The following is a 27,685-nucleotide window of genomic DNA, read 5'->3' as shown; positions in this document are numbered from 1 at the left end:
TCTTCCTAATGTTTGGCAGTTTCAAGACGGGCAATCTGACGTGCTTCTTGGCTGTTTTTCTGTAGCTGGAAAGTTTACAGTCATGGTAGTTTCCTGCCTCTGTTTGGGGTTATAAAAATTACCTACAGACCTCCTGTTGTTCCAAAACAGCTTGTCATTGCAAATCAGCTTAGCCACCCAATTAATGAATCCTTTCAAACATGTTGCAGGCACAATAATTGAAGCCTTTATTTCCCCCCTTTACCACAGAAATTCTTCTTGTCTCAAGTTTATCCTGTGAACAGCCACCCACTCACACCTACCTAAGACAGATTCAAGGTAAAGGAAGCGTGGAAATGTGTTTGTGGACCAAACATTCAGAAATTTGGGTGCCATTGGTCTTTCTACTCAGCCTTATTCCCTTGACTGAGACAGTCAAACCCTCAACCAAGGACAGCAGCAGCACTGGGAGTCAAGGCCAACTGGCAGAAGTACTACAGGTTCTCTCTGCTGGTGACCACCCGCCCCTCAACCACTCACGAAGCCTCATCAAAACATTGTTGGAGAAGACGGGGTGCCCCCGGAGGACAAATGGAATACGAGGAGATTGTAACCTGGTTAGTGAAATACAGTGGGGTCAGGTGCCAAGGTGTGTTCCAAAGAGAGTAATGGATGCTAGAGTGAGTTACTTCAGCAAAGCAAAAGGAAATACAGATCTTTTAAAACCCAAGTGGGCAATGCACTGTGGTCAAATAACATCCAGACTTGGGATCCAACAAACCATTCAGCATTCTGCAGAGAACACTTAAAGATAGAGAATTTGTCGTTGTTGTTGTTGTTGTTGAAATGGTAATGTTTATGTTTTCGAGAACCCTTCTGTGTGTTTAGATAGAGGTATTTATGAGCATGAACTTTTGGTCCTTTCTTATTTTATAATCCTTTCCTGAGCTTGCAGTCAACTTGCCAGTGACTAGTTAGATAGATGCTATTTGTTTTCTGTGGTGTAATTATAGCAGTCTAATGTTTTTCTAATGTTCAATGTTTGAGTACTTTTTTCTAGATGGTTGATTGGTGTTTTCTAATATTTTTCATGGTAGGAAGTTCATAATTGGATAATTGTCTTCATAATGACGAATCTGAGCTGAGGGAGAGAAATGCTACAGGTAGACCTGAAATTAGATCCATGGCTTCTGAGGTCCATAGCACAGCTTTCTCCTAGTCTACAAAGTGGATCCCTACCCTGACTGGGCACTTCTGAATCTGCTGGCAGGTTTCACAGATACCCATGTTGGCACCTTATCCTTCTCAGATGGAGACTGAACTTTCCCAGGATGGAATTAAAAAAAAATCTCTACAGATCACCTTAATATGCACTCATTGGAGACTTGAGAATTCATCCCATTGGGGTGGGTAGATGTCATGGTAGAGGGGGATAGAACAGTATATAAGGTGAGAACCCTGTGTCTTAAAATAACTGCAAAGAAAAATCAAGCAAAATTGATCTTTATCATTATATTGCTGACCCATGAGATTTTGGGGGAAGAACCTACAAATATATAGTTAAATGAAAAAATAAGTAAAACAGATGCAAATAACTGCTTCCAAATTAAATTTTGGAATTTTCTTTTCAATCATACATAGTTCTGGGGTGGGGAGGGATTTCATGGCCAAGTGTTTTCTTTTTTTTTTCTTTCTTTCTTTCTTTCTTTTTTTTTTTTTTTTGGTGACAGAAGGGATCTTGCTCACAGATACGAGTCTTTCTCTGCTCTGTTTTAATGATAACTATGTACATGGATACATAGCAACAGAAGACATGCCTCTAAACGTACCCAGGAATCATGGGTTACGAATGTCCTCTGAGAATTTGCTTCAGTGCAATGTTCTCCTTTAATGACATGGAGTGCCTTATTAAGGCTGCTTGAATATAGTCTTGCTAGGGGGAATGTAAACAAGCAAAATTGTTCTCCATTTTTGGGGCTGGGGAAAAGGGATTGTTTCACATTTATTGTTTTCTGTGACATTATCAAGAATTTGACCCATTTGGCTTTCCTTTGAATTATTTTCATTCCAGGCCTTGAAATAGTATAATAGTTTCACCCTCTTTCTGATGCTCTATTTCTTCCTTTCTGGAAGAAAACTGAAGTGAAGCAAGGTGAATCTCAGCTTCACCTGCTCAGTGAGCTTCCACTCACCTGCCTTCCCTGTCAGCAAGGAGCCCAGGGAATGTATCCCTGTCATTCATGAGAAACAGTGGAAATAGAGTCCTCCTGATTTCATAAATACCCAGGTTCTGTCTCAAACCACAGGGCTTCAGCTTGCTGTTGAGTCTCTGGTTATCTCAGGGACTTTTCTGGTAGGCAGGGCTCATGCTAGAAACTCTATGGTCAAATGAGAGGGTAAGGGAGTGAGCTCATATCTCTCAATGTCTGGAAAAATAAGGGAAGTGGGTGCCTTGAATTTGTGAGGAGGAAAATAATGTAAGTCTACGTAAACATAGAATTAAAAGGAAACCCGAGGTTTCTGAAAATATTGGGCATTTAAATATAAACCGATTCCTGTGTAGTCTTTGGATAGTTCTTATGTGATCCTGGCTTTTTCTTTTCTTTCTTTTTTAATGAGAAACAGCTTTACTGGACTTAATGAGGGATTAAGTGACTCTACTTCAGTACTAATGTGAACCATGACCCTACATGGTTTCCCGAAGGAAAAAGAGCCTGGTTCTGGCACTTTCTATCTTTTGGGACCTGCTGATCCTTGGCTTCCTCATCAGTAGGACTGATCTAGTGAGTCTCTCCTTGGGGATATCTCTGGGGATCACAGGGACATCTGTGCATGCATGAGCTTGGACACAGGAGCTCAAGTTTCCTCTTTGCCTTCTCTTCCCTATACCTTGTGCTGATGTAGCTGGTCCTTCCTGGTCCAGGGACATTGGAACAGTAACATTCTTCAGAAAGCTTTTCCTACCTGTCCCCCAAGGTCCCCTCAGCTGTGCCAGATGCTCAGGATTTTAACCAAGTTCTCCAGACAATTCTCAGCCAGACTTTAAGTTGAGACACAAAGGTCTTTCGTTTATTTCACACTCAGCACTACCCTCCCACTCATTTGTCATAACTTTCATGGGATAAAATGTAGAAAATTATGAGCTTTATCTTGCATCTTTAACAAGTTTACCCTCACTCTTTCTTCTCAGTAAAGACTCTCTTCTTGTCAGTCAAAAAAGCCACTAAAACTAGTTCAGACCATTGAGAGCCACAGTCTGCCATCAGCTGACATCCATCCAGCCCTTTGGCAGGAAAAGGAAGAAATAAAATTTCCTTCTTGTATATTAACATTGATTATTGTCCACTAAAAACAAAGATTCCTCATCCTCAAACAAGACCTCACAAAAATCTAAGAACTTAAAAGAGGACAGTGGATTGGATCAAAATCCAATTTTTAACATCTATGGGGCTAAAACCTCTTAAGTTCATCCTGTAGGTTTGGCAGCTGTCTTATTGATGTAGAAAAAAGGAAATTATCATATTGCTTTTTGTCACCAAGGTTCTCACCTGGCATAATCAATAAGCGAAACTGAATTACCTACCTAGGCAATCTGATTTGGCTTCAGGGTGTAATGAACAATTATTACCAAGTGTTAGGGTAGCCTATTAGCTTGTAAGGATGCCTCTGCTTGAATTTGAATCAATCTTTTGCCAAAGTTTATTGCTTTATGAAGTCTTCAAAATGAATTCCTAGAATCTGTGTGGGCATTTTTCCTTTTAAAACTTATGCTTCCACATGACAAGATTTAAGGGAAAATCATTGGATTATTCCTGAATGGGTCCATTCTTCTTTAACAAAGAATCACTTCACTATAGTCAGCAGCCTTGGACAGAGTAGATCTTGATGCCTATGGGGTGGCAATAATTGCAAAAATTTGCTAAACATCCTCCCCAAACACAATTCAGTCAACTGCTAAAAACTTTAACAATGAAAAAAAAAAATCTAGTGATGATACATTGAAAATCCTTGTCCCTAGGGCTGGGGTTGTGGCTCAGAGGTAGAGCACTCACCTAGCATGTTAGAAGCCCTGGGTTCTATCCTCAGTACCACATAAAAATAAATAAATAAAATAAAGATATTGTGCCCAACTACAACTAAACAATAAATATTAAAAAAAAAAAAAAGAAATAGAAAATCCTTGTCCCCCTCCCTTCTACCACCCCCCAAAGTGCTTTTGGTGGGGGGGTTTGTTTTTCCTTATTTATTTCATTTGATGCTTTCTACTGAATTCGTTCCTCAAACCACCACTTTCTGTATTAGGATACCTTTTCTAAGATTCTAGTGTCATCAAAGGGAGCAAAGTTCTCAGCTCCTGGTCATTTAATTCACAGTTACACTTTTTTTCAGCAAGCCTCAAAATATTAAAGCAAGGGCTGGGTGGTACCTATTTATTCAAGATTACTAAAATCTCTAGAGACACAAAATTAGATGCTTCAATAACTGGTTTAAACTTTTCAAAGTCAGAAGTTAGTTTTACCTTGTGTGTTGTAAGCCTTGTACAAACCAGTTCTGTAATGCTTAGCACGATTACAATGCATACCCCATTCTCAGGGGCCCCATGCCTTGCAAACCCGCTATTCTAATCCTGAAAAGGCCCGGCAAAATGTTGAGCAGGAACCATTGATGGATTAGAGTCTCAGGCATCTCAGACCTGATAAAATGTGGCCACATACACTGCTGTGTGTCCAAACCCTGGCTATATGTGCATGGTCTGGTGGCCTCATGAGCATCCTCTCCTGGTGTTGATGGTCTTCTTCCTACTGATCCAGCCCCATCCATCAGTATATCATCATGAATTCATTTAACCCTCTGCATATATAACATTCTCATTCTGATTGCCATTTGACTTTTACCAATCCTATTGATCCTAGATGATCTTTATTCCTATAAATTAGGAAGGAGGGAAAGTAATTGGTTGGGAGGGCTGTACAATGGGTCCACAGCTTATGTTCTCCATGACACAAAAGAAAACAATAAGAGAATAAGGCCTATCCTTGCTAGAGCAGGAATTAGGATTAGTACAACTAACCAGTATTAGCTCTGTGGTTTTAGGCTAGTTAGTTATCAGATCTTACACTTGGTTTTCACATATACTATAAGTAAATTTTTTTTTTCACAGAAGGAAAATATGATTCTTATTTCTGTTCATTATCTTTGCATATTGCATACAAATGTATCCATCAATTCACTAAATATTAAGTAATTGCATAACTGGTATTCTAAATGCCTTACAGTATGTGAAAATATTTGGTGGATTATTATACAGGCTGAGGATATTTTTCCATCTAAAATAATGGAATAGGGTTTACACTGTCAAAGAAATCATTATCCTAAGCATTTTCCAGAACCAATTAGATTATACTCTGAGGAGTGCCTGGATATTAAGGTGCTCAGCACAGTTCTGGGCACTGAACTACTAATAATTGGGAGCTAATACATAGTTTGGTTTCAGGAGGAGGTTGTTTGGCACCAAGAATGACTTTATTGCAGTTTTGTTTCAATTTATTCACTTGTTGTTGGTGTCAATCCTGCAAAAGGCTAAACTTGTAAAAGTAAAATTCACTCTCATTGCAAATCCCATTTCTCCTCTCTTTGCTGAGTTCTCAAGCCCTTGCAGTTGAGAGGGAGTGGGACTGGAGTTCCTTGGCTTGTGGAAGAACATCATTATCCTTTGGTTTGGAAATTTATTCCTCTGGATCAGGGTGGTATGTACCAGAGGGCACCTACTGACCTACTGGGTAGCACAGAAGGCAGAGAATTAGAACCTCCAAGTGGGGACAACTCACTCGGAGATACTGGCAGGCATTTCCTTACTTCACTCTGAGGTTGTTGTGGCTAGGTAATGGAGCTGCTTCTCAGATTCTGTGAGAATCTCAGGAGCTTCCCAGCTGTCTCTGACAAAAGGTAGCTGCTCTCTTGCTAAGAAAGCTTCCTATCCACAATTCCCATGTCCATCTTTTTCTTACTGCCCTATGATGTTATCACTAACCCCTCAGACCATGTGAACTTTTCAGATTAGAGGAGCCACATCTACCCACTTAGATTCTGTGACTGAGACCTGTGAGCTGAACTGACTAAAGCATAACAGAAGAAAAGGCATACAGGTTTAGTTTGATGTTAATATTTTTATGTGGCTTGGGAAACCTCACAGGAAGAAGTGCAAGCCCAGAAGAAGTGGTTGGACCCAGGGACTTGTATACCATTTTAACAAAGAGCAATAAATTGTGGAGATGTGACAAGAGGAAGGAAAATGGGTGGTAAACTGTGGGGGAAATGAGTATAAAATAGATGAAGGATACTAATTTCTTTCATCAGTAAGGTTCTTGTAGTCAAGTTTGTGTAGAAGAATATCTGCATCAACTCTGTCTCCAGTGATAAGAATGTTTTCATATTCTTGGTACATGGAGGAAACATTTCTCATGGGAAATTATAATGGGGTTTAGGGACAAAGGGGGAGGGCAGAGAGACCTTCTTCATCTACTGGTTTTCAATTGCCTTCAGCTCAATGGTGTCAGTGTGCCAAAGTGATATGTTTTGGGGTGGTATGTGTTCTGATTCTCTTCAGTGGAAACATTTTTAGCAATTATCTTTGGTAAGATTGATAAGGGGCATATGGCATTCCATCATTGAATTTTTATACATAAGTATACAACTGCACAAAATTGACAAAACCTAGCCTTCATGGGCCACTAGTTTTCATGGGGGATAAAGAAAATAAACAAGAATAAAAACCCAGTAATTTTATAATGCTAGTGCTATGAAGTAAATAAAATAATGATATGTTCCAGAGGTGGCTGTCTAACACAGTGGCTATAGTCACTTGTAGATATATTGAGCACTTGATATGTGGTTCATCAAAATTAATAATTTTTAAAAATCTTTGATTACATGCTGAAATGATCATTATTAGGGATATGTGAACTTCTATAAAATATTATTAAAATTAATTTGGCCTGTTTCTTTTTTAAAAAATATGGCTTCTAGAAAATTCCAAACACATGTAGCTTGCATTATATTTCTATTGGACAGCATTGTGCAGAAGAACAAAGTTTGGGAGCAGGCAGGTCTTTGGGAAGACTTCCCTAAAGGGATGGCACTTTAAACTAAGGCCTGAGAAATAAGGGGAACAAGAAGATTCAAAAGATGTGGGAAAAGAGCTTTGAGGAACCCACAGAAAAATCATAGGGGCAGAATTTCAGTTATATTGTAGAGAAAGGCTAAGATGAGGTGGGGCAGGTAGGGTAGACAGGGGCTAGATCAGGAGGAAAACTGTAAGGAGTTTGGATTTTATTTGATGTGTCATTGGCATCATTTTAAAAGCCAAAGAATTGGCTAGTTTTATGTAAATCAGCAGATCTACAACTATGTGACTGACAACTATGACAGTGTGACAACCATGGTTGGAGATAGAAGGACTACACTACTCTTAGAAAAAAAGGCTTCTGAGGAGAGCATTATTGTTATATGAAAGTCTAGCCATGATGCTCCTATCTGAATCTAGCTATCAGACCTGACTCTTTTCCCCTTCTACTCACAAAGTTTAGGCAGTGGAGACCCCGTGGCTGTCCGTGTTCTGGAGCTGTTTGTTAAACTTTGCTTCTGTTTCTTTCTTCCCTCCCCTCCACAGTGTTTTGAACCAGATGCACTATTACTAATAGCTGGAGGAGACTTTGAAGATCAGCTTAGAGAAGAGGTGGTCCAGAGAGTTTCTCTTCTCCTCCTCTATTACATTATTCACCAGGAAGAGATCTGTTCTTCAAAGCTCAACATGAGTAATAAAGAGTATAAATTTTACCTACACAGCCTCCTGAGCCTCAGGAAAGATGAAGACTCCTATTTCCTTTCACAGAATGAGACAGAAGATATCTTGGCTTTCACCAGGCAGCACTTTGACACATCCAGAAGCCAGGTAACAAGGACACAGTTGCTAACCAGCTCTGCTGCTAAGATGCTGTCTCAGATTCTTACTCACTTATTTATTATATTTAGTCAGTTAATGATTCCCAAGTCTTTCAAAAACTTCTAAGAAAGATAAGTATTTATGTTTTTTTTTTTTTTTTTATCCACGGTATGGTAAGTGACATAATTTAGAAATCTGTGTCTAAAAGTGGAAATGTGATGACTAATCAGAAGATGAATTTTAGCCAGAAAGCCAGTGGCTGGTAGGCAGGCAGGACAGGTGACAGGCAGCTCTATCTCCTGATTTCCCTTGAGCACTCCAGTGACTCAGGGTTTTTAATTAGTCTGCAAGGACTGAACTGTAGTAGTGGAGGGTACTGTGTCTACCTACCCTGCCACTGGCCAGGGAAGAAGGCAGAAACAGTTTGAGAGAGATGAATTCATTGTTAATTATTTTCCCAAGGAAGCATCTTGCCAAAGGCATTATTCATGATGGTCAGCATGAGCCCTTTTATGGTTTTTGATTACATGGTCTGCATGTGCACAGGGTCTGTTCAGAGGCCTCTCATCTCTCCCAGCTCCCATTAGAAAATGGGCACCTGCTCATTTGCTTCCTCATTACTATTCTAGCAAAAGCTGAACTTTTAATGGTGTTTATGGTTTCTGGGTTGCAGTGGAAAGTTTCAGAAGGTAAAGATTCTGAACATCAAGGTTTTTGAAGCCACTTTTCCTAGCAGAATTAATTGAGGACCTGTACCACTTTGAGAAATTGTTGAAAATATTTTTTCTCTCTTGAATTATTCATTGATTATGTGTAGACATTTTGGTTCTCGGTCTCAATGGTTACTTCTAGTAACCTAAAGGTATCTGAAAAGTCATGCTTTGACTTAATGGCCAGCAGACATATCGTCCAGTTTGCTGTAAATCTGTTTAGTTTCTCTTGTCATTAGTGGAACTAATAGAGAGGCTGTTTACAAGGCACTTTGCAAACATCACAAAAGTAGCTTTAATCATGTAAATATCAAAATTGGGCCATAATCTTGTTTCTAGTTTCATTTTAGGAAAAATTTCCTTGAGAGAAATATCAATTTTCTGTTTAATAAGGACGTGTTCCTGGGTATCATGGCTTTATTATAACATCTATACAACACAAGATGTGTTTGAATTAGCCACTAGGAATTTAGTCATCTCCCCATTACTATCTTGTGATGCAAATTAAACGGAAGCCCAGTGTTTAAAACCAGATGGTGTGTATGTGTCTAGGTTTATGGTTATTATACATGTACTGCCAATACCCGGGATTCGGAGTGTTTGTGAGATCAGACATTCTCAGAATAGGGTAAAAAAATGTTACATGGACAGCTTTTAGTCAACAGGAACTGAGCTCCTGCTCTCATAGCCTTTGCCAGGTCTTAGACTAGTGATCTCCTAGAGATAGCACTGTTCCTAGTTCCTGGAACTAGGAACACCCAGGACCTCCTTAGAAGTCAGTCGATGTAGACTTTTGCAGAAGGCTGTTGACACCTCACTGCAGCTGCCACTCTTTCTGACCTGATGATGTGAGGTCATGGTAGAGGGTGCTGAACAGGAGACCCTCCACTAGCATCCCCAGGTCTTGATCTGCACAGGACATGGCTTCTATGAATCAAACCAGTAACAGCTATTTCAGGTGAACCTCACTCATTCCCCCAAAGAAACACCTCTACTCCATAGGGTCCTACTGCAGCCAACCCTGCTAAAGAACAGAACACAAACATCATTCCATCTCTTCATTCCAAACAACTTTGTCTCCCATCTTCCTAACTCAATCCCTTAGTGTTCCACCTCTTCTTTTACTGTTTGTGATTTCTTGGTAGAGGAATAGGGATGTGCACAGAGCTCTCTGCCAGCCCTGCCCCTTGCATAGAGAATGGGCATTCTTGGCCACACCCTAAACACTTCAAGGATGAAGTCAATGGCACCTTATAAGGGTTACTATTTTACAACCTCTATGAAAAATTCATACTTCTGTGAGGTTCATGTTATCTAGTATTTAACTTATTTTCATGCAAAGAACTTCTTGCTATGTCTCCAAATCTATCAAGATTTTGATAACTGACTCTCAGCCTTCCATTCTGCTGTCTACCATAGCAATGAATATGCTCCTGCCAATTTCACCAATTACGGACTTAGAAAGGAATAAATCCAATGTATACATTTTATTCCTTGTCCAGGTCACGAGAATTGAACATTGACACAACAACGTTCTTTTCATTTCTCTTTTGATGAACACATTCTCTTCTTCATATGTAGTGGGCCTAGCATAGTGCCAGGCACACAGCAGGCATTCAATTAATGTTTAAACCAATGAATGGGAATACTAGCAGAATATAAGACAAAATTCTAGCTTTTAGATATTTATATTTTAGTTGAGGAAAATTGACATATACATATAAAAAAGGCCCCATGTCATTTGTCCTATGTCCTGTAAGAGTTCAAAGAACCTAACCCTGTGCTGACTTTTGATTTGTAATAATTTCACATTGAACTTGAGACTAAGGGCTGATGTGAAAGTAAGTGGAAGTGCCCTGTGACGGTTAAGGCAGCAGGGCCGGTGTGAAGTCAAGGTAGGGAATGTAGACTTGAAAGTCATTGGCCTGCAGGCTGTATTGGAAGGTGGGAGAGATTTTACCAGTTGAGAGGATGCTATAAGAGCAGGAGATAGTCTTGGGAAAAGCACATCCATGAGAGGATAATGAGAAAGGCTAGATAACTGAGGACTGGTAGAGACGGGCTTAGAACACTGAGTATCATGGCAGATAAAAGAAGTGAGTATTGGGCTGGGGATACAGCTCAGTTGGTAGAGTGCTTGCCTTGCATGCACAAGGCCCTGGGTTCAATCCCCAGCACCCCCCCCCCCAAGAAAAAAAGTAGAAGAAGGGGGTATTTCCAAATACAGTTGCATCTAAGACAACTTTGTGAGATGACAGTCATTTCCACATACAATTCAATCTTCCTTCAGATGGACTATTCTTTATCCTTAGGGAAAATCCTAGAGATCATTTTAAAGTATTCAAAATAATTTTAGAAGTTAAAAGTTTTTTTCTTTACTTTGTGTGTGATTTCAGTGTATGGGAACTAAAATGCTACAGAAAAAATCTGGAATCCAGAGCAGTGACGGTGCGGATGAAAATACACTTCCCAGATTGGCAGCGACAATCATTGCTTTGTCCCTCCAGGGTGTTTGTCTGGGACGAAGAAACTTGCCAGCCCCAGACTATTTTACAGAATATATTTTCAGTTTCTTGAATAGTACAAATACTCTCCACTTATCAGGTAAGGAGGATTTTCATGAATTCAACTTCCAAGTCACAGCTTCCAAAATGATTGTGCCAAAAACAAAGGCTGGAGCATTTCAATGACTGAATTTGTTCAGTTATATTTTAAGTTCCATTTTATTTTGGCATGTAGTAAGAGGGCTCAGGTGGTCTTTCAAGGCAAATGTGTTAGGATGTCTGTGTGGTGATGAGGTGTAAACATAGATTTGGCCCCTTTCTGTGTTGATGGAAATTGTGATATCAAGCCAAAGGGAAGGATTTTAGGTCTGCCATAAGGCCTAAATATACCCTCCTCTCCTAATTGGCACATAATACTGAGGCTGTAGCTCAGTGGTAGAGCATTTGCCTACCATGTGTGAGGCACTGGGTTCGATTCTCAGCACCGCATATAAATAAATAAATGTCCATCAACAACTAACTAACTAACTAAATAAATTAAAAAACTGGGCCAGAGGTGGCACAGTGTTCTGTAGAATGATGAAAGAATAATCCACTAATTCAGGGTTCAAGGTGGTCCACAACCAGTTTGCTTATCATCATATATGTGAACCATTTAATTTTCAATAAAAATAATGTGAATTTTCTGTCTTTGCTGAATTCCTTTTTGGGGCTCTTAGATGAAACGGGATGTCAGGAAGGAAATCAGAATTTTTTTGCACATTTCTTTGTACTGGGTAAGACAGATGACAGATGACTCAAAAGTGGTATGACTTATTTTTCAAATCTGCATTAAGATGGATAGAGAGAGATTTTTAAAAAGCATCTCATTGCCAATATCACAAGTGAAAAATAATGATTTATTAATATCATAAAAATGCTCATTCACATTTACCTGACTTTTAAAAATGTTTTTTTTTAAAAAATCAGGATCCAAAAAAGGTTCATAAAATGCAAATTGTTGGTAGATCTCCTAAATAACTTAATAGGTGTATCTGGTTCTCCTTCTTCATCTTGTCTATTTTGTTGCAAATTTTTTTGAGGAGGGGAAAATGAAAAGGTCCTTTACCATCTGGATTTTGCTTATTGCATTCTTAGTTTTTTAACATGCATTTATGTTTGTTACACTTCATATGTTGGTTGTTATATGTGAAGGCCTTATTAGTTTTCAGTTGTTATTTGGGAATACTATTTTATAATTGATGTCCTCCTCCAAGAAACATATAACATTTGGTTGTCTCTTTACTGAGAAATTGGAAGCTATTGATGATCATTGCCTACATGGGTTATTTAGGGCTTGCAAAATGGTAATCTTCTAATTTTCTCATTCTTGCTTTATTCATTTGTGTGATAATTCTACACTAGAATAACTTCCTCTTATCTTTATTTCATTTGTTGAAGTTCCTAGAGGAACTTCAAGTTTTTAAAGGAAATTGATATTTTAATTGACCAGTTTTCAAATAGTAACACATTCCTTTGCATCTTTCAAAGAACAGGGAGGTTTTTAATAAATATTATAATGTCATATCTCTCATTTGTCATTATTATCCTAATTGGTGCTTAGATTGTTCCCTCCTTAACCTGTGAAAACTTATTTAAGTTGATTTTAAGTTCTTTTGACAAATATCATTAAAATATTTTACATCTCCTTTGCTTTCCAAAATAACAAGATATTTCAGGCTTATCCTACACATTTCCTGCCCAGACCTGGAATCAGTCATTTTCTCAAGTATTTTTTATTTTTATACAATTAAGTAATCAAACTTGTATTTTGAGAGATAGTTAAGAAAGCTTTCCCCTATACCCAGGTTATACAAGTCACTCATGTTTTCTTCCAGTATTTGTATGTTTTCATTTCTGATATAGTTTAGATTATTTCTGGGTATATTGTAAAGAATAGATTCAGTTTAATTTTTCTATGCAACTCTCCAGTTTTTCTTATACCTCTTATGCATTATTTCCTCAACTGACTGATAAAATTCTTTCATATGAAACAATAAAGCTCTGAACACAGTGGAGCCTGTTTCTGGATTTTTCTAGTCTCGTTGCATTTGCCAACTTGTCTATTCATGTTCTAATACCATATGATTTTATTTATACCAGTTTTCCAGTATACTTAAGTACCTAGTACAGCTAGCCTTCTCCACAGTTCTTTCCAAGATTTTCCTAGTTTGTTTATTTATTCTAATGAATACCATCAAATTGTCAAGCTCCAAGAAAAAACTTAAGGTAATTTTATTTTGATAGAAAAAAATATGTATATATAGAAAAAATATATATAAATATATTGCATATAAATATAATTATATGAATTATGTATATAAAATTACTTAAAGAGAAATGGTATTTATAAAGTGTTGCACCTTTATATCCAAGAACAAAAAATGTCTTCCCATTTATTCATGTCTACATGTATATTTTTGTGGAGTGTTTTTTTTATTTTCCTCACACAGGTTTTAGGCGTTTCTTCTTATTTTATATATAGGCATCTAACTTTCTTTTTGGATCTCTTAAGTGACGTTTTCTTTAATTATATCTTCTAGTTTATCTTTATTTTATTTTATTTTTTTAATATTTATTTTTTAGTTTTTCGGCGGACACTACATCTTTGTTCACAACATCTTTGTTTGTATGTGGTGCTTAGGATCGAACCCGGGTCGCACGCATGCCAGGCGAGCGCGCTACCGCTTGAGCCACATCCCCAGCCCCCTAGTTTATCTTTAGATATATGGTGATTTTTTCCCCCTCTGCCTTATCAAATATGTTATTGAGTGCCTTTATGAATTTTTAGATATATGAAAGCCATGATTTTGTAGATTAATTTTGTAACCTACTCTGATTATTTTCTTTTTACATCAATTTTTAGATGATATAAGTATATCATCTTCAGAAAGATATAATTTTTTTCTCTAAGTCTTGTATTTCTATTTGTTTCTTGTGGAATTGCACTGGTTAATAATTCCACTATAATACTAAATAATAGTGGGAGTGATTAGTATTCTTATTATATTGCTGATTTTAAAGGAAAAGCCTATAGTATTTCCTCATTAAATCTAGATATTCTACTGTTATGTACAACTAACTAGAACAAATTTAAAATATTTAGAGAACAAATGAGCAAAGTATATTTATAAAGTCTTAAAATTAACTTGCATTCTTATGTTCTAGTACTCTTCATTTTTCCAGTAGACTTGAACAAAATGAAAAATTTAAACAAAAGGTACATTTGGGTCATTTCTTTTAAGCTTAAAGGACTTAATTTTATATTTCTTATAAGGCAGATCTGCTAGCAATGAATTCTCTCATTCATTGTTTACCTGGAATATATATTTTTTTAAGAGAGAGAGAGAGAGAGAGAGAGAATTTTTTAAATATTTATTTTTTAGTTTTCGGTGGACACAACATCTTTATTTTTTATTTTTTGGTGCTAAGGATAGAACCCAGCGCCCTGCACATGCCAGGCGAGCATGCTACCGCTTGATCCACATCCCCAGCCCACCTGGAATTTTTTCTCACCTTTATTTCGAAGGATTATTTTGCTGGCTATATGGTTCTTAAATAACATTTTTTTTCTTTCTCTCTGATTATACCATCCCACTACTTTCAAATCTCTATTGTTCTGATGGAAAGTCAGTGGTTAACTATAGTGATGCTCCTTCACATGTGATGAGTCCTTTTTTTTCACTTTTTGCTTTCAAGAATTTGTCTTTGACATTCAACAACTTAATTATAATGCGTTTGGGTGTGGATCTTTTTGTGTTTATCCTCCCTGGTGTTTGATGAGGTTTTTGAACACAGTAGATTTTTACATCGCTTGGAAAGTTTGGGGGTATTATTTTGTCCAGTAGATTATTTTTCGGATTATTTTTTCTCTTTGTCCTCTCTTTCAGTGACTTCCAATACATAGGTTTGATGTGCTTCTTGTTTCCTAGCTCTCTGAGACTTCTTGTTCTTCCTCTGTTTTTACTTTCTGTTCTTCAAAATGGATTGTTTCTGTTAATTTATCTTTTTGTTTAGTGATTCGTAATGGATTCAATTTTTAATTGGTACATTTTAGTTATATGTAAAAGTGGGATTCATTGTGATATGTGTATACATGTGCATGACATAATTTGGTTAATTTCATTCTGCTGTTCCTCCTTTCTCCATCCTTCTTCCCCCTAATTCCCCTTCCTTTACTCCACTGATTCCCATTATATTGTCATAAGACCCTTCCCCCTTTAAAAAATTCATTATTTCTCTCAGACTTCCACAGGTAAGAGAAAGATTCAACACGATTTTCAGTGTCTAGCTTATTTCACTTTTTGGTGATTTTCACCCTCTGCCTTCTCAAATATGTTATTGAGTGCCTTTAGTGAATTTTTTGTTATTATGTCTTCCTTCTCCAGAATTTCTTTTATTTAATTTTTATTTCCTTATTGAAAATTGCAATTAGTTGATTTGTTGTTTCATACTTTCCTTTTATTCTTTAAGTATGTTTTCCTTTAGTTCCTTAAACATGCTTACACTAGCTGCTTTGAAGAATTTGTTAGAACCAACATCTGGGAATACTCAGTGATGTATTTGTTAACTACTCTCTTTCCTGAACATGGGTCACATTTTCCCTTTTCTCTGCAAGTCTCATGATTTTTTTTTGTTCAAAACTAATAATTAAAAATAAAATTCTAGTTTGTAGTTTTTCTACCATTGATGATAACCTTTAGGAGAATTCCAAAGACACTTTAGTAACAAGTAAAAGGATGTATAAATCCATATGAATTTACAATTACATTTAATTTTTCTCTGTATAAGTATTTTTTGAAGCCTAGAGTAATATTGAGGGAAACAAAATTGCAATCTATAAACTTACATCCATTCCATAATACCATTAGAAAACAAGATCTAGTTTGTCTCAGTAATCTCATCTCCCTTTCATTTATTTTCTCTTTTCTTCGTATCCACAGAGGAAGATACTTTGATTGACTTGGCTACATTAAAGTGGTAGTCAATCTACTAAGGATGTGGATTGACTCAAGGAAATACATTTCCTAAAAACTAGGCCAATATCTTCTTTAATTTATACATTTGTATTAAAGGAAAATATTTTATTCAATGGAAGACATTTTCATTGGTTGTGTTGCCCATTTATCATCTCTAATGTATTAAAATGATGGGGATACCTTTAAAAGATTGGTTCAGCCTCAGGTAGATCCTGAGAGAGAATCCATGTTCATGTGAGGTATAAATGTTAGGTCTTTGTTCAGAATGAAACCTTGATTTTTCAATAGAACAAAAATTTATCTTGTAAAATGTCTATGCTGTGGCCATGTGAAATTATAATTATTCTGAACAAGCTCTGCCTATTCTATGTAACACCCAATTTTGTATGAAATTTCTAGAACTAAACCAACTCCTCCATACTCTCTGGACCAAAACCACCTGTATCAAAAAGGATAAAATCCATCAACTTCAAAGGAAACAAGACAACATAACAACCCATGATTGGGGCTACTCTAATCTATCTGTGTCTGTGGACAAAGGTTCAGATGATGGTCCAATTTCCTGGGATCAGGTATTTCCATTATTTCTCTCATATAATCATTTGCTATTGATAAAGAAAGTCAGCAGTGAGAGTTCTATCAGAGTTGTAGAAAATTCAAGAAGAGAATGTATATTTTCTTAAAAGTAAAAATGATCTATTTCTATAGCATGCTCTTACTTTTTTTTTCTATAAGCAGATTCCTGTAGAAATAAAAACAAGGCCAGGATATTTAGGAGAATGAAATATATTGCTCTATTCTTCTTTGGGTCACTATCAAATCCATATAAAATTAATTCAGAAAATATATGGTGAATATTTAGTATGTACCAATCACCATCCGAGGCATGATGAAACCAGTGCTGAACAAATATAGGCACAGCATTTAAGGACAATACAAGGCAGAGGAGGATATATATATACATTGCATAAATAACTACAATAGTGCATAAATAAATTTAGCTTAGATTAGGAAGCAATTGTTTTAGGTTGTGAACAGCATGACATTATTTATATAGTAGATGGTACTGAAGATTTTTTTAAAAAGTGATAGGTGAGCCTACAAATATATCTATATCTGTATTTCCTAAAGTTCTGTTTCAGAGAATATTCACTGGTATACCTTAGCTTCTCTTTAGGTACTATGATCAAACAAGTTGGGAAAATATACTGGAAATGCACATTTAACTGTGGCTTGTAAAGGAGTCTGGAGAGATTCATTTTAGACAAATTAATCTTACTGAACCCAACTTTGATCAGAGAATCTTTCTCTGCCCTACTCATTTAAAATCTTCAGAAATTAGTATTCTGTGATAAGGGCTTGCATTTATTAAATACTTATTATGCATCAGACACTGTGTTATTTTGACCTGCATTAGTTCATTAATTACTAGAATAACTATATGTGTTAGTTTGTATTATTGCATCCTGTAAATGAGCTATGGAGCTAATAAGCAATTGCTTGAGTTTATAGAAACTAAGGATATATATCCTCAGTTTTATATATATACATATATAAATATGTATATATATGATACATATGATAAATAATATAGGTAATATTCTGTGTTCTTAATAACTATGCTATTATTTGGGAAATTGTCTAGGAAATTGGACCTACTATATTATTAATTGGGAAATGATTTAAATATGTTAAAAATATTTTTGTTCTTTATATCCTAAATGAGCAATACTCCTATGAAATACAATCTGTATCTTAAAAAGACAAGAGTACCTACTTTATATTCCTAATAAAGAATGTTGTGTTCACAAGTTGTGAATGCATGATTGGGCAATATTAAATATTTTTGCTACTATGTATTTTAAAAAGTTAATTTCTGTTACCTATGTCATGTATAAAATATATCAATCAGAATTGATTCTTTCAAACTTATGATTATTATATTCAATGGAAGGTGACAAAATGACCTCCAGATTACTCTTGTAAAGTGTCCTTAAGTGCATCTCCAGGGCCATGTTTCAGGAAGGGAATAAATTTGATTTATGGAAACCTCATTTGCATAAGGAACAAAGGTTATTTCTTAAAATTTAGGCTTTCTTATTTAAGGCATGCATTTTTAAAAACAGTAACAATTATTGTTTGTTCTAACTATGCAAAATAAATGAAATAATCTTTTCTACAATTATTCTTCTCTGTACCAATATGTCACTTTTTTGTGACTCTTGATGGGACCCTAACATGGAATACCAGTTCTGAGGACCCTGCTTATATTATTTAGAACAACATTCTCCAAGTCTTGTTCCTGGATCAGAAACATTATTATCACCAAGGAACTTGTGAGAAATGCATATCCTCAGGCCCCACCCCAGCATTTATTGAGTCAGCAATCCTGAGAGTGGAGCCCAAAACTCTGTCTTATAATAAGCCCTCCAAGTGTTTATCAAAAGTGAAAATTAGACACTATCATTTTAGAATACATTTGAAAACTTTCATAGAAACCTGATAACATCAACACAAGAGTCAGCACAACTTCAATTGAAGTTTTATGCAAAGGAATAAAGGTGTTTTAAAGATTACTGGCCAGATATTATAAATTTTCATTCTATTCTTCAACATTTTATAGAATGTAATGAGTCACCATTAAGACATTCATATTAGCGATTTCAGAAGAAATTTAAAATAATAATGACTTACAGAGCAACAGCAAGTAAAGATCAAGGGCACAGAACTTACAATAGAATAAAACTGTTCTCTCTGAGAAGGTATTCTAAAACTAGAAACTATTCAATTTCTTGACAATGAACTGGGAAAAATGCATGATATTCTGTTCCTGTTTACCTCTCTGCTCTTACTTACCAGCTAGACATTTTCCCATAAGATATTTATGATGGATATTTTATCATCAAAAGTGTGTTACTAATTTCCCTTTCTTTTTGGGCAGTGTTTTTAATGATGAGATAATCATATTCCATCTGTAACAAATGGTTCAAAAAAGAATATTGTCTTTGGTACACATTATCTTATTTAAGGGAGGAATACCACATATTTAACTTTCAGGTGATACTTTTCAGAGTAGGAACCTTTTTGGAATTCTTGTACAATTCCTTTCTAAGAAACGCCTTCCTCACTCCTATCACATGGATAGAACTGACCTACCAGACAGATAACTGACCCAAGAGAGCCCCCAGATAACTTTCCTGAACTAATCAATTCTTTCTCAGGTTTTGCAGATCAATCCATTCTTGGATTCCTGACTGAATGTCACTTTAGAATGGGAATTTATATAGCCTCATGATTATCAAATGAGAGGACAAAGTGTAGAAGGAAATGGATACCCACAGAAGAAAACAGAAAGGAAAAAATGCTTTGTGTACAGGTGTGCACACGCATACACATCTTTGGTTCAGATTTCCAGTTTGGGCTGCAGCTCCTGATGAGGTGTGGCCTTCAGTGCCTGGATTCTCTGAGATCCTTTGTGTCCTTCCACTGTGGTCTCCTCCTGATTTTCTGATTTGTGTGGTTTGTGTTCCATGCAAACAAAAGCTTCCTAATCAAGAAAAATCTTTTTTTATCTATGGAATCATCACCAGAAGATTTTTTGTATCTGTATGGTTGAAAAGGAGTGTGTCATTATTTTTTAATTAAAAACTTGTCTTTGTTTAAAATCTCAAAAATTCTACAGCATAGCAAAGCGGATTAGCCTCATAAAGCACTGACTTTTCTAAAAACACTTTAGTCATTGAAACTAAAGATCACAAATATATTGCATTCTTTCAATAAAAGTCATTCATTTGTGCTTGTGAAAATACGGCATTTTCATTCACATATTAAAATATTTACATTGTAATCTTTGATGTATACAAACATCAGCTTTTATTTTGGAGATGAAAAGATGCCTTCTGGCAATTTTTAAGAGACTTGTTGCCTTTGTTGTTTATTTATAAGTTTTACTTAATAAACATGCCTATGTAATATGGAAAATTACAAACATTAAGATAAAAAATAAGACAATAGAAAACAACAATTCCTACTGTTCTGTGGAATGGTGATGTCAAGTAACACAGGTAGTCATATCATTGAGTGTATGTGTACCAGCTAGTTGACACAGAATTCACTTTTAAAATTTGTAACCTTACTTTTATCACTTTTGGAAATACAGGTTGCCAAAACAGGCTTATTAAATCAGGGAGTTATTAAAGATAACGACCTCATTACCACAAAGTTCCTGTTTATCCTGTGAAGTCTTAGCTACATTGAAAACCAACAAAACACAGGCATCAAGCCTTATTTTGACTGCTGGTTCCACCACCATGCAGCACATTGTAAAAAACAGTGTATCTTTTCAGGAAAGAAAAAAGTGTGCAGGAAATATTAAACAAGATTCAGAATGAAAGCAAGGTGCTACAGACTTTGATCTCAGATTTAAAAATAATCCTGGGAGGTTCACAAAAAGTTAATGAACAAAGAGCAGCAGGGAAACGTATAGGAATGGCTTCCTCTGTCCATTGTCGACATTCTGTCTAGTTTGGTTCCTTGAGGATGGCAATTGGTGGCACATCTGGCTCAAAACTGAGGTTAGTAACAGCATGTTTTCCCCATACAGACTTGCTTCTCTGCTCAACAGCTGGTGGAGATATTTCTACAGAATAGATTTTCGTCCATTTCTAAGGAGGACTTTAAGCAGCTGAGTCCAGGGATCATTCAGCAGCTACTCAGCTGCTCCTGCCACCTGCCCACTGACCAGCCAGCAAAACTTCTACCCACCACGCTGGAGAGTAAGTTCTGGTTCTTCATTGGGAAGCTGATCAGCCCAATGCATATAATAATAATAGTGAGCACAGAGTATTTATGATGTACCAGGTGCTATTCTGAACATCCCATATTTACCAACTCATTTAATCCTCCCAATAATGTGAGGAGATAGGGCTGTTAGTATACTTATTTTACAAATGAGGAAACTGAGGCACTGAGATGTTCTGTGACATACTCAAGGACACACAGATGGTAAATGATGAAGTTGGCATTTAAACTCGGGCAAACTGGCCCCAGCGTCCATGTGTATAGCAATACTGCTTTTCAATAAATATTTCATATTCTGTACACAATTTATGTAAACTGATTTTGTCCTCCATATTTGACTCAAATCATAGATCAATTGAAAAACCCACAGTTAATAAATGACATGGTCTAAGAGAAAACACATTAGTATTGGAATCTGAAGTGCAGAATTGAGTCATCTCTTTTCATCCCCAGCCACCCCATGGCCTTAAGCATATTTCTCCTTCCACAAAGCTGTCTCTTTTCTGCACAGTGGAAAAGCAGTGAGATCCTAAAGTGGTTCCCAGCCTTTCACACATCATGGAACATGTACAAAATGAAGGCACACGGGGGGATAAACCAAAGATGTGCTTGGATGGAGGTGACCAATCCAGTGGGATACCAGCCTCCCAGATATAGTTGACAGCCATATGAAGTAAAGGCATAGACACTTACCCTCACAAGAAGTGAAGCCATGAACACTTACAGGAAGTGAAAGCACGGATACTTGCACTCACAGGAAATGACCGAATCAACGTTTGTGTCCTGTTGAGTCACTATTGTAGGCAAGCTCTCTCACAGACTTCACAGGGTATCCATGAGGTTCCGAGGTGTTCATGAATACAAAAATGTGTTCAGTGAACCTAAATCACTGTACATGTAAGACCCTCCCCCAATGGTGGCTTAAGAATATCCATGACATATAGTGGAGATGTGACAGTTAACCAATGCAACTCTAAAGTACTGCCATTCATCTGAGGACCTTATATGTATTTTTTTTCAGAACCGCAGTCTTTTTCTTTGAGCTAGCTTGCAATGCCCATCATAGCTAAAGTGTTTAGCAACTCACCTCTGAGTCACAGTGCATTTTAAGGTAGCAAGTGGCTCATTTGAAGACTTTATGGGAACAAAAGTCTGCCAGGCCTAAAGACCAGAGCCTCCATGTTCACTTGGAGGGGAAAAAAAATATGTGTTCTTAAAAGTGAGCAGCTAAATAATTTAGTATCTGGTGGGCAGTGATGGTCACAATGGTTGAGGACAGGACTGTGGCACCTGTGAGCTTCCATGGGCATGTTCATATTCCCACCACTCAGCAGAGTGCCTGGTACATTCAAGCTTGGGAAAGGGTTTTCAAACTCAAGATCTACAATGAAAGGTTTATTCCCCTTTCTGACAAACTTCTAAACCCTTCTAGGGAATAGTCTTCCTGAGAAAAATCTCCACAAATAACACACACTAAAGAGCCTAGAAAAACACCACTGTCCTCAATTTAAAAATTTGCATTATGTGATTAAAGGAAAAGAGTTGTGTTGGTCTTTGGAAATTATAGAATATAAGATGTTGCATTAAAGACAGAAGGACCCAGGGATACATCATTATTAAGGAAATATTGTTTGCTAGGCTGTAACTAAATCCCTAAGTGCCACCTTTCATTGTTTCTGGGAAAGTGGATTATACCCATGTTTAAATCAAATTACAGACCTAGTTAAAGTAGCTGCTCAGGAATAGCTAAGAATTTAATAGAGAGGTCAAGGTCTATTGTAATGATGGAAAATGCTTAGAACATTCTGAAAGTCATCTGACTCCAATCAAGACACCATGGCACCTATATAGAGACCTGGAGTAAATTAGCAGAGTCCTTTGACCATAAATTCTGAGATTTTTATGGTTTTCAGGTTGCCCTTCCCAAACGAGAGCAGGCAAAATCTGACTCACAGAGGATCTGAAAAGATTTGTAATATATGTTATGGGACATTCATTCTCTTCCTCATCACAACTACCCACAGGACAAAGAAGAGTATAACAGGAAAAGAGAGAACTTGAAAGTTTTCCCTTTGCCTGTGAAATGTCATATCCTCACTTGTCCTTGGGAGTTCTTGACATTTTATGATCTTATGTAGCTACTATAAAAATGTGACAGCCTGGAATTTTATTGGAAATTTAGGTACCCAAATTAAAATTCAAATAGTTTTATGTAGAAATGGTAACAATGATATTCCCATATAGAATCTATGTAGAATCTATCTGGGGAGGAATGAGAGATGAAACTTTGTTGGAAATCCTTAGAGATGTTTTAACATAGGTATTCCTACTAAATTAGAATGAAATAAAACCTCTTCATTCCAACCACTTCAATTTTTTAAAGTTTTTTTTTTCTTTTTTCAGTGCTGGGTATAGAACGTTGGGCCTCACACATGCCAGGCATGTACTTTACCACTAAGCCACATTCCCCAGCCTTTTTTGAATTAAAAAAATTAAATTGTAGTAAAATTTATACAAAATAAAATCTACCATCTCAATCTTTTTTTTTTTTTTTTTTTTTTTTTTATGCTTGGGATTGAACCTAAGACCTCATGCATGCTAATGCATGCTAATTATTTGTTTTACCATTGAGCTACATCCACAACCCCCTTAACCATTTTTCATTGTGCAGTTCAAAAATGTCAAATATATTCACATTCATGTGCAACAGCTCTCTAGTACATTTTTCATGTTGCAAAATAGAAACTCTACAACTATTGAAGAGTAAGTTTCCATCTCCCCTAATCATCTTATGAAATGTCCATTATCAATGAAGGCAATTAATGTGGGGGAATCAATGTCTGAAATTTTCATGCTTCATCTGAGTTCTCTATGAATTCCATTTCAATATTAGACCCCTTAACAATTCAGAAGGTAGAATCAACAAAGTTCCTTCTAAAATCCTAAGCCCATTTCCATGTCACCAGTTGTACCATTAATATCATCTAACGTGAAAGGTGAACCTTCCAGAAAAACATAAATATAGTTAAAAAGTACATTTTCTATTATAACAATCTTTTTTTGTTGTTCCTTTAAAACTACTTTTTAGTTGTTGATGGATCTTTATTTTATTTATTTGTATGTGGTGCTAAGAATAGAACCCAGTGCGTCACACATGCTAGGCAAGTGCTCTTCCACTGAGCTACACTCCAGCCCCTATATTATAACAATTTTTGAAAGTACATTTTCTTTAAAAGTGCATAGCACTTTAAGTATTAGGATAGCTGAATTGTTTGTTTTCAGCCAAATGAAAATGATTCTATGAATAACTCTTTATCTCCAAGTCATTTATTTGTTTCTGAAAGACACTTCTATCTTAATGTTTGTTCTTCCTTCTCCTCCTCTATTTCTTCACCTTCACATATATTTGTTTTTGTTTGAATAATCTTATAAATTTTACATTTTTGCTTTTCTGAATACTAAAAAAATACTTGGAACCCTGGAGCCATGGTATAAATTTTAGGGGTTATGAAATTATTGCAGTAATCAAAAATGCAGACTGTTCAACTTTATATTATCATCCATTCACATTTTTTTTTTTTGCTGTTTTCACCAACAAATCATTCATTTTAGTTATTGAGAATAAGAAGTACTTTCAATATTGCATGCAATTTTGAGAATTTTCGGGAAGAAGTTTACATACTTATTTTGTACAGAAATGGATCTATCATGGGGCCAAACTATAGGCTCCCCTATAACATCTCTTCCTTGCCTTTTAAAGATTTAAAATCTATTAGATGGAACTCATTGCTAGTGTCTGTCAATGGATGTTTTAGTTTTAAGAAAGAGACATTAATTTCTTTGTGGTTTGGAAGTAAACTAGGTTTGTGATTGCCTCTTTGATTTTTGTTAAAGAGTAGTCAGAATAACTTCAAAGCAAGGGGGTTAAGTGAAAGTCTTGTCTTAGTTCTTTCTATGAGAATACCATAGAGTGGGGGACTTATAAATGATAGAAAGTAAGATCTGGAGATTCAGAAATCCAAGATCAAGGTGCCGGTAGAGTGGCCTTTGGTGAGAGGTCTACTTGCTGGTGTCTTCTCACTAAGTCTCCATCTGGTGGAAGAAAGACTGATCTCTTTAGCACCTCGTAAGGGCTATAGTCCCATTCTCAGGGCAGAGCCCTCATGACCTAATCACTCCCCAAAGGCTCCACCCCCTAATATGGTCTCCTTGGGTGTTAGGTTTGGAAGGGAGCAAAGCTTCAGAGTAGTCCATTGTTTTCCATAAGAATTAAAACTTTCCCCATATTTTAGTTAGCTATTTTGCTGCTGTGACTAAAGCATCTGACCAGAACAATTTTAGGGGAGGAAAAGTTTGTTTGAGTGCTACGGTTTCAGAGGTATTAGTCCATAGAAGGTCAGCTTCATTCCTTGGGGATCTAAATGATGCTGGCATCATGGCAAGGGTGGTGGAGGGAAGCAGCTCACATCATGGTGATCAGCAAGCAGAGAGAGAAATCTGTTCACCAGATACAAATATATACCCAAAGCCATGCTCTAAATCCCACCTCCTCCATCCACACCCTACCACTTCAGTTACCACTCAGTTAATCCGTATCAGGGGATTAAATCACGGATTGGGTTAAGGCTCTTGTAACCCAAACATTTCTTCTCTGGACCTTCTTGCATTGTATTGCATGTGAGCTTTTGGGGGACACCTCACATCCAAACCATAACACCCTATATGTAACTTATATCACAATCCACATCCCTATCCATTGTCATTGTAAGAGATTATTCTGGCACTTTGAGTAGCTGAAACATGACTGAACAACAACGAGTACTGACAGTCTTTGTGATCTCCTTTCACTTAGAATATGGCTACAGCACAGTGGCTGTGACACTTCTCACACTGGGCTCCATGCTTGGGACAGTACTGGTCCTTTTCCACAACTGTGAAGAGAACTACAACCTTATTTTACAGCTGTTTGTGGGTTTGGCTGTTGGGACACTCTCAGGGGATGCCCTGCTCCACCTTATCCCTCAGGTAATCTGTTTCTTTCCATTTCAGATGGAATGTGTTGAATTTCTCTTTAAATTTAACAACTGGAGGCATTTACACATAATTTTACAGTGGCTTCAAAGAATAAATACAGTGGCCAGTATTTTCCTTGGAAAGAAATAGTATTTGTCCTAAGCTTCTCAGCACTTTTGGAGGAAAAGAGATGACCAGACATTAAGTTCACCTCATATTATTCTTATTTTTTGAAAGAAAAAAAGAAAAGGTGATCAGATCTAAATTCCTATTAAGAAATATTCCATAAGGCAATATCCATTGTCTAAAAGTAGAAAAAAAAAAAAATGGACCGTGAGATGTTATGCTGGTTTTTCTCCAGTTGCCTGTGCTCATTCAGATCCATAGCCCATTTTTCTCTCTCTTCTACCCCAAAAGGTTGCATCTCCTCAGCTCTCATGCAGGCTGGAATTTTGTTTGGGTCAAGCCCATGGGAAGTCCAAGATAGATAGGAGGAGAAAGAGGCAGGTGCATTTCTTCACAGCTCCCTCCTAGCATGGGCATGTGCTCCAAAAGTAGCAGATGAGCCTTCCTTCTTACCACAAATGGCGGGTCTCCTCCAGGGCTCCACGTCTTGCTGAGTTTCAGTAACAGCACTTCCTCCCTGTGCCCTTTCCACCTGAAGGTGGTATTGAGTTTCTGGGGTTGCTTTTCCCTTGTTTGGTACCTTGGACCCTGCTCACAGCTCAGTGTAGCGACCATTATTAACTTCTCTTTCATGAAGCCCTCAGAATGGATTTCTCATTCTTTCTTGAATACGGGTGTCTGGATTTGTCTTAAGTAAAATGTAAGCACCAAGAAGCTAGCCCTTTGTTGAAGTAATCTGAGGGTTTCTATTTATCAGAAATGAAAACTCTTAGACCCAAGCTATTAAAAGAGCTATCTATTCCCTCTGAAATCTCTTCATATGGATGGAGACCATAGACCAATGATCCTGCCCTTTGCAAATCCCAAGATGTTAAAAATTTTCCACAAGCCTCTGGCACTTTTCTACGGGGCCACTCTTGTTGCTTAGAGGCTCAATAATAATGTGATGTTTGGAAAATCGCAAAGTGAGCATTGGAGAAATAAAACAAACCATTATTAGTTTTAATTTCCTCCATAATCTAATTTTCTGGAAATATTTCAGGGCTCGTTATTGGCTTGAGGCGGTGGCCAGGGCCTTTTTCTAGGTCACCACAGTGGTTACAGAGTTGTTTATTGCCTGAGAGCCTGAAAAGCCAAAAAGGATCTGAAGGCTGCCGGGGTCTTTAGAGGGGAGCACACAACTAGCTACAAGCAGCAGGGGTGGACGTGGGGGTGGACAGGATATGATACAGAGGTGAACTTAAAAGTTACCTCGATTTCCTGAAATTTAGAGGGCAGTTTCTTTGCTTGAAAAAAGAGCTGAGAACAATAATTATTAGAAAGAAGAGGAAAGACACAGTACAAATGTGGTGGAAAGTTAGAAAAACCAGTGTCCTGAATGTGACCCAGGTTTTCAAAAATCTGTGCAGAGCTGGGTGCAGTGGCACATGCCTGTAAATCCCAGTGGCTTGGTAGGCTGAGAAAGGAGGATCGCAAGTTCAAAGCCAGCCTCAGCAATAGCGAGGTGCTGAGCAACTCTGTGAGACCCTGTCTCTAAATAAAATATAAAATAGAGCTGGGGATGTGGCTCAGTGGTTGAGTGTCCCTGAGTTC

At 36.9% G+C, this 27,685-nt stretch overlaps 1 protein-coding gene across 3 annotated transcripts in view; it reads left to right on the top strand.

The window, feature by feature from the left end:
* The first annotated feature begins 335 nt into the window (after window positions 1–335).
* Slc39a12 (solute carrier family 39 member 12) overlaps window positions 336–27,685 on the top strand; it is a 65,374-nt gene continuing 38,024 nt past the window's right edge. For all 3 annotated transcript variants that reach the window (XM_071619707.1, XM_071619706.1, XM_071619705.1), the window contains exons 1-6: window positions 336–596; window positions 7,649–7,930; window positions 11,028–11,235; window positions 16,553–16,725; window positions 20,757–20,928; window positions 25,806–25,978. In XM_071619707.1, the coding sequence (XP_071475808.1) occupies window positions 336–596; window positions 7,649–7,930; window positions 11,028–11,235; window positions 16,553–16,725; window positions 20,757–20,928; window positions 25,806–25,978 (1,269 nt within the window). The remainder of the gene's footprint in view (window positions 597–7,648; window positions 7,931–11,027; window positions 11,236–16,552; window positions 16,726–20,756; window positions 20,929–25,805; window positions 25,979–27,685) is intronic.

This window comes from Marmota flaviventris, chromosome 12, assembly GCF_047511675.1.
Source record: "Marmota flaviventris isolate mMarFla1 chromosome 12, mMarFla1.hap1, whole genome shotgun sequence".
Taxonomy (NCBI): Eukaryota; Metazoa; Chordata; class Mammalia; order Rodentia; family Sciuridae; genus Marmota; species Marmota flaviventris.
This window is presented reverse-complemented; position numbering and strand designations above follow the sequence as displayed.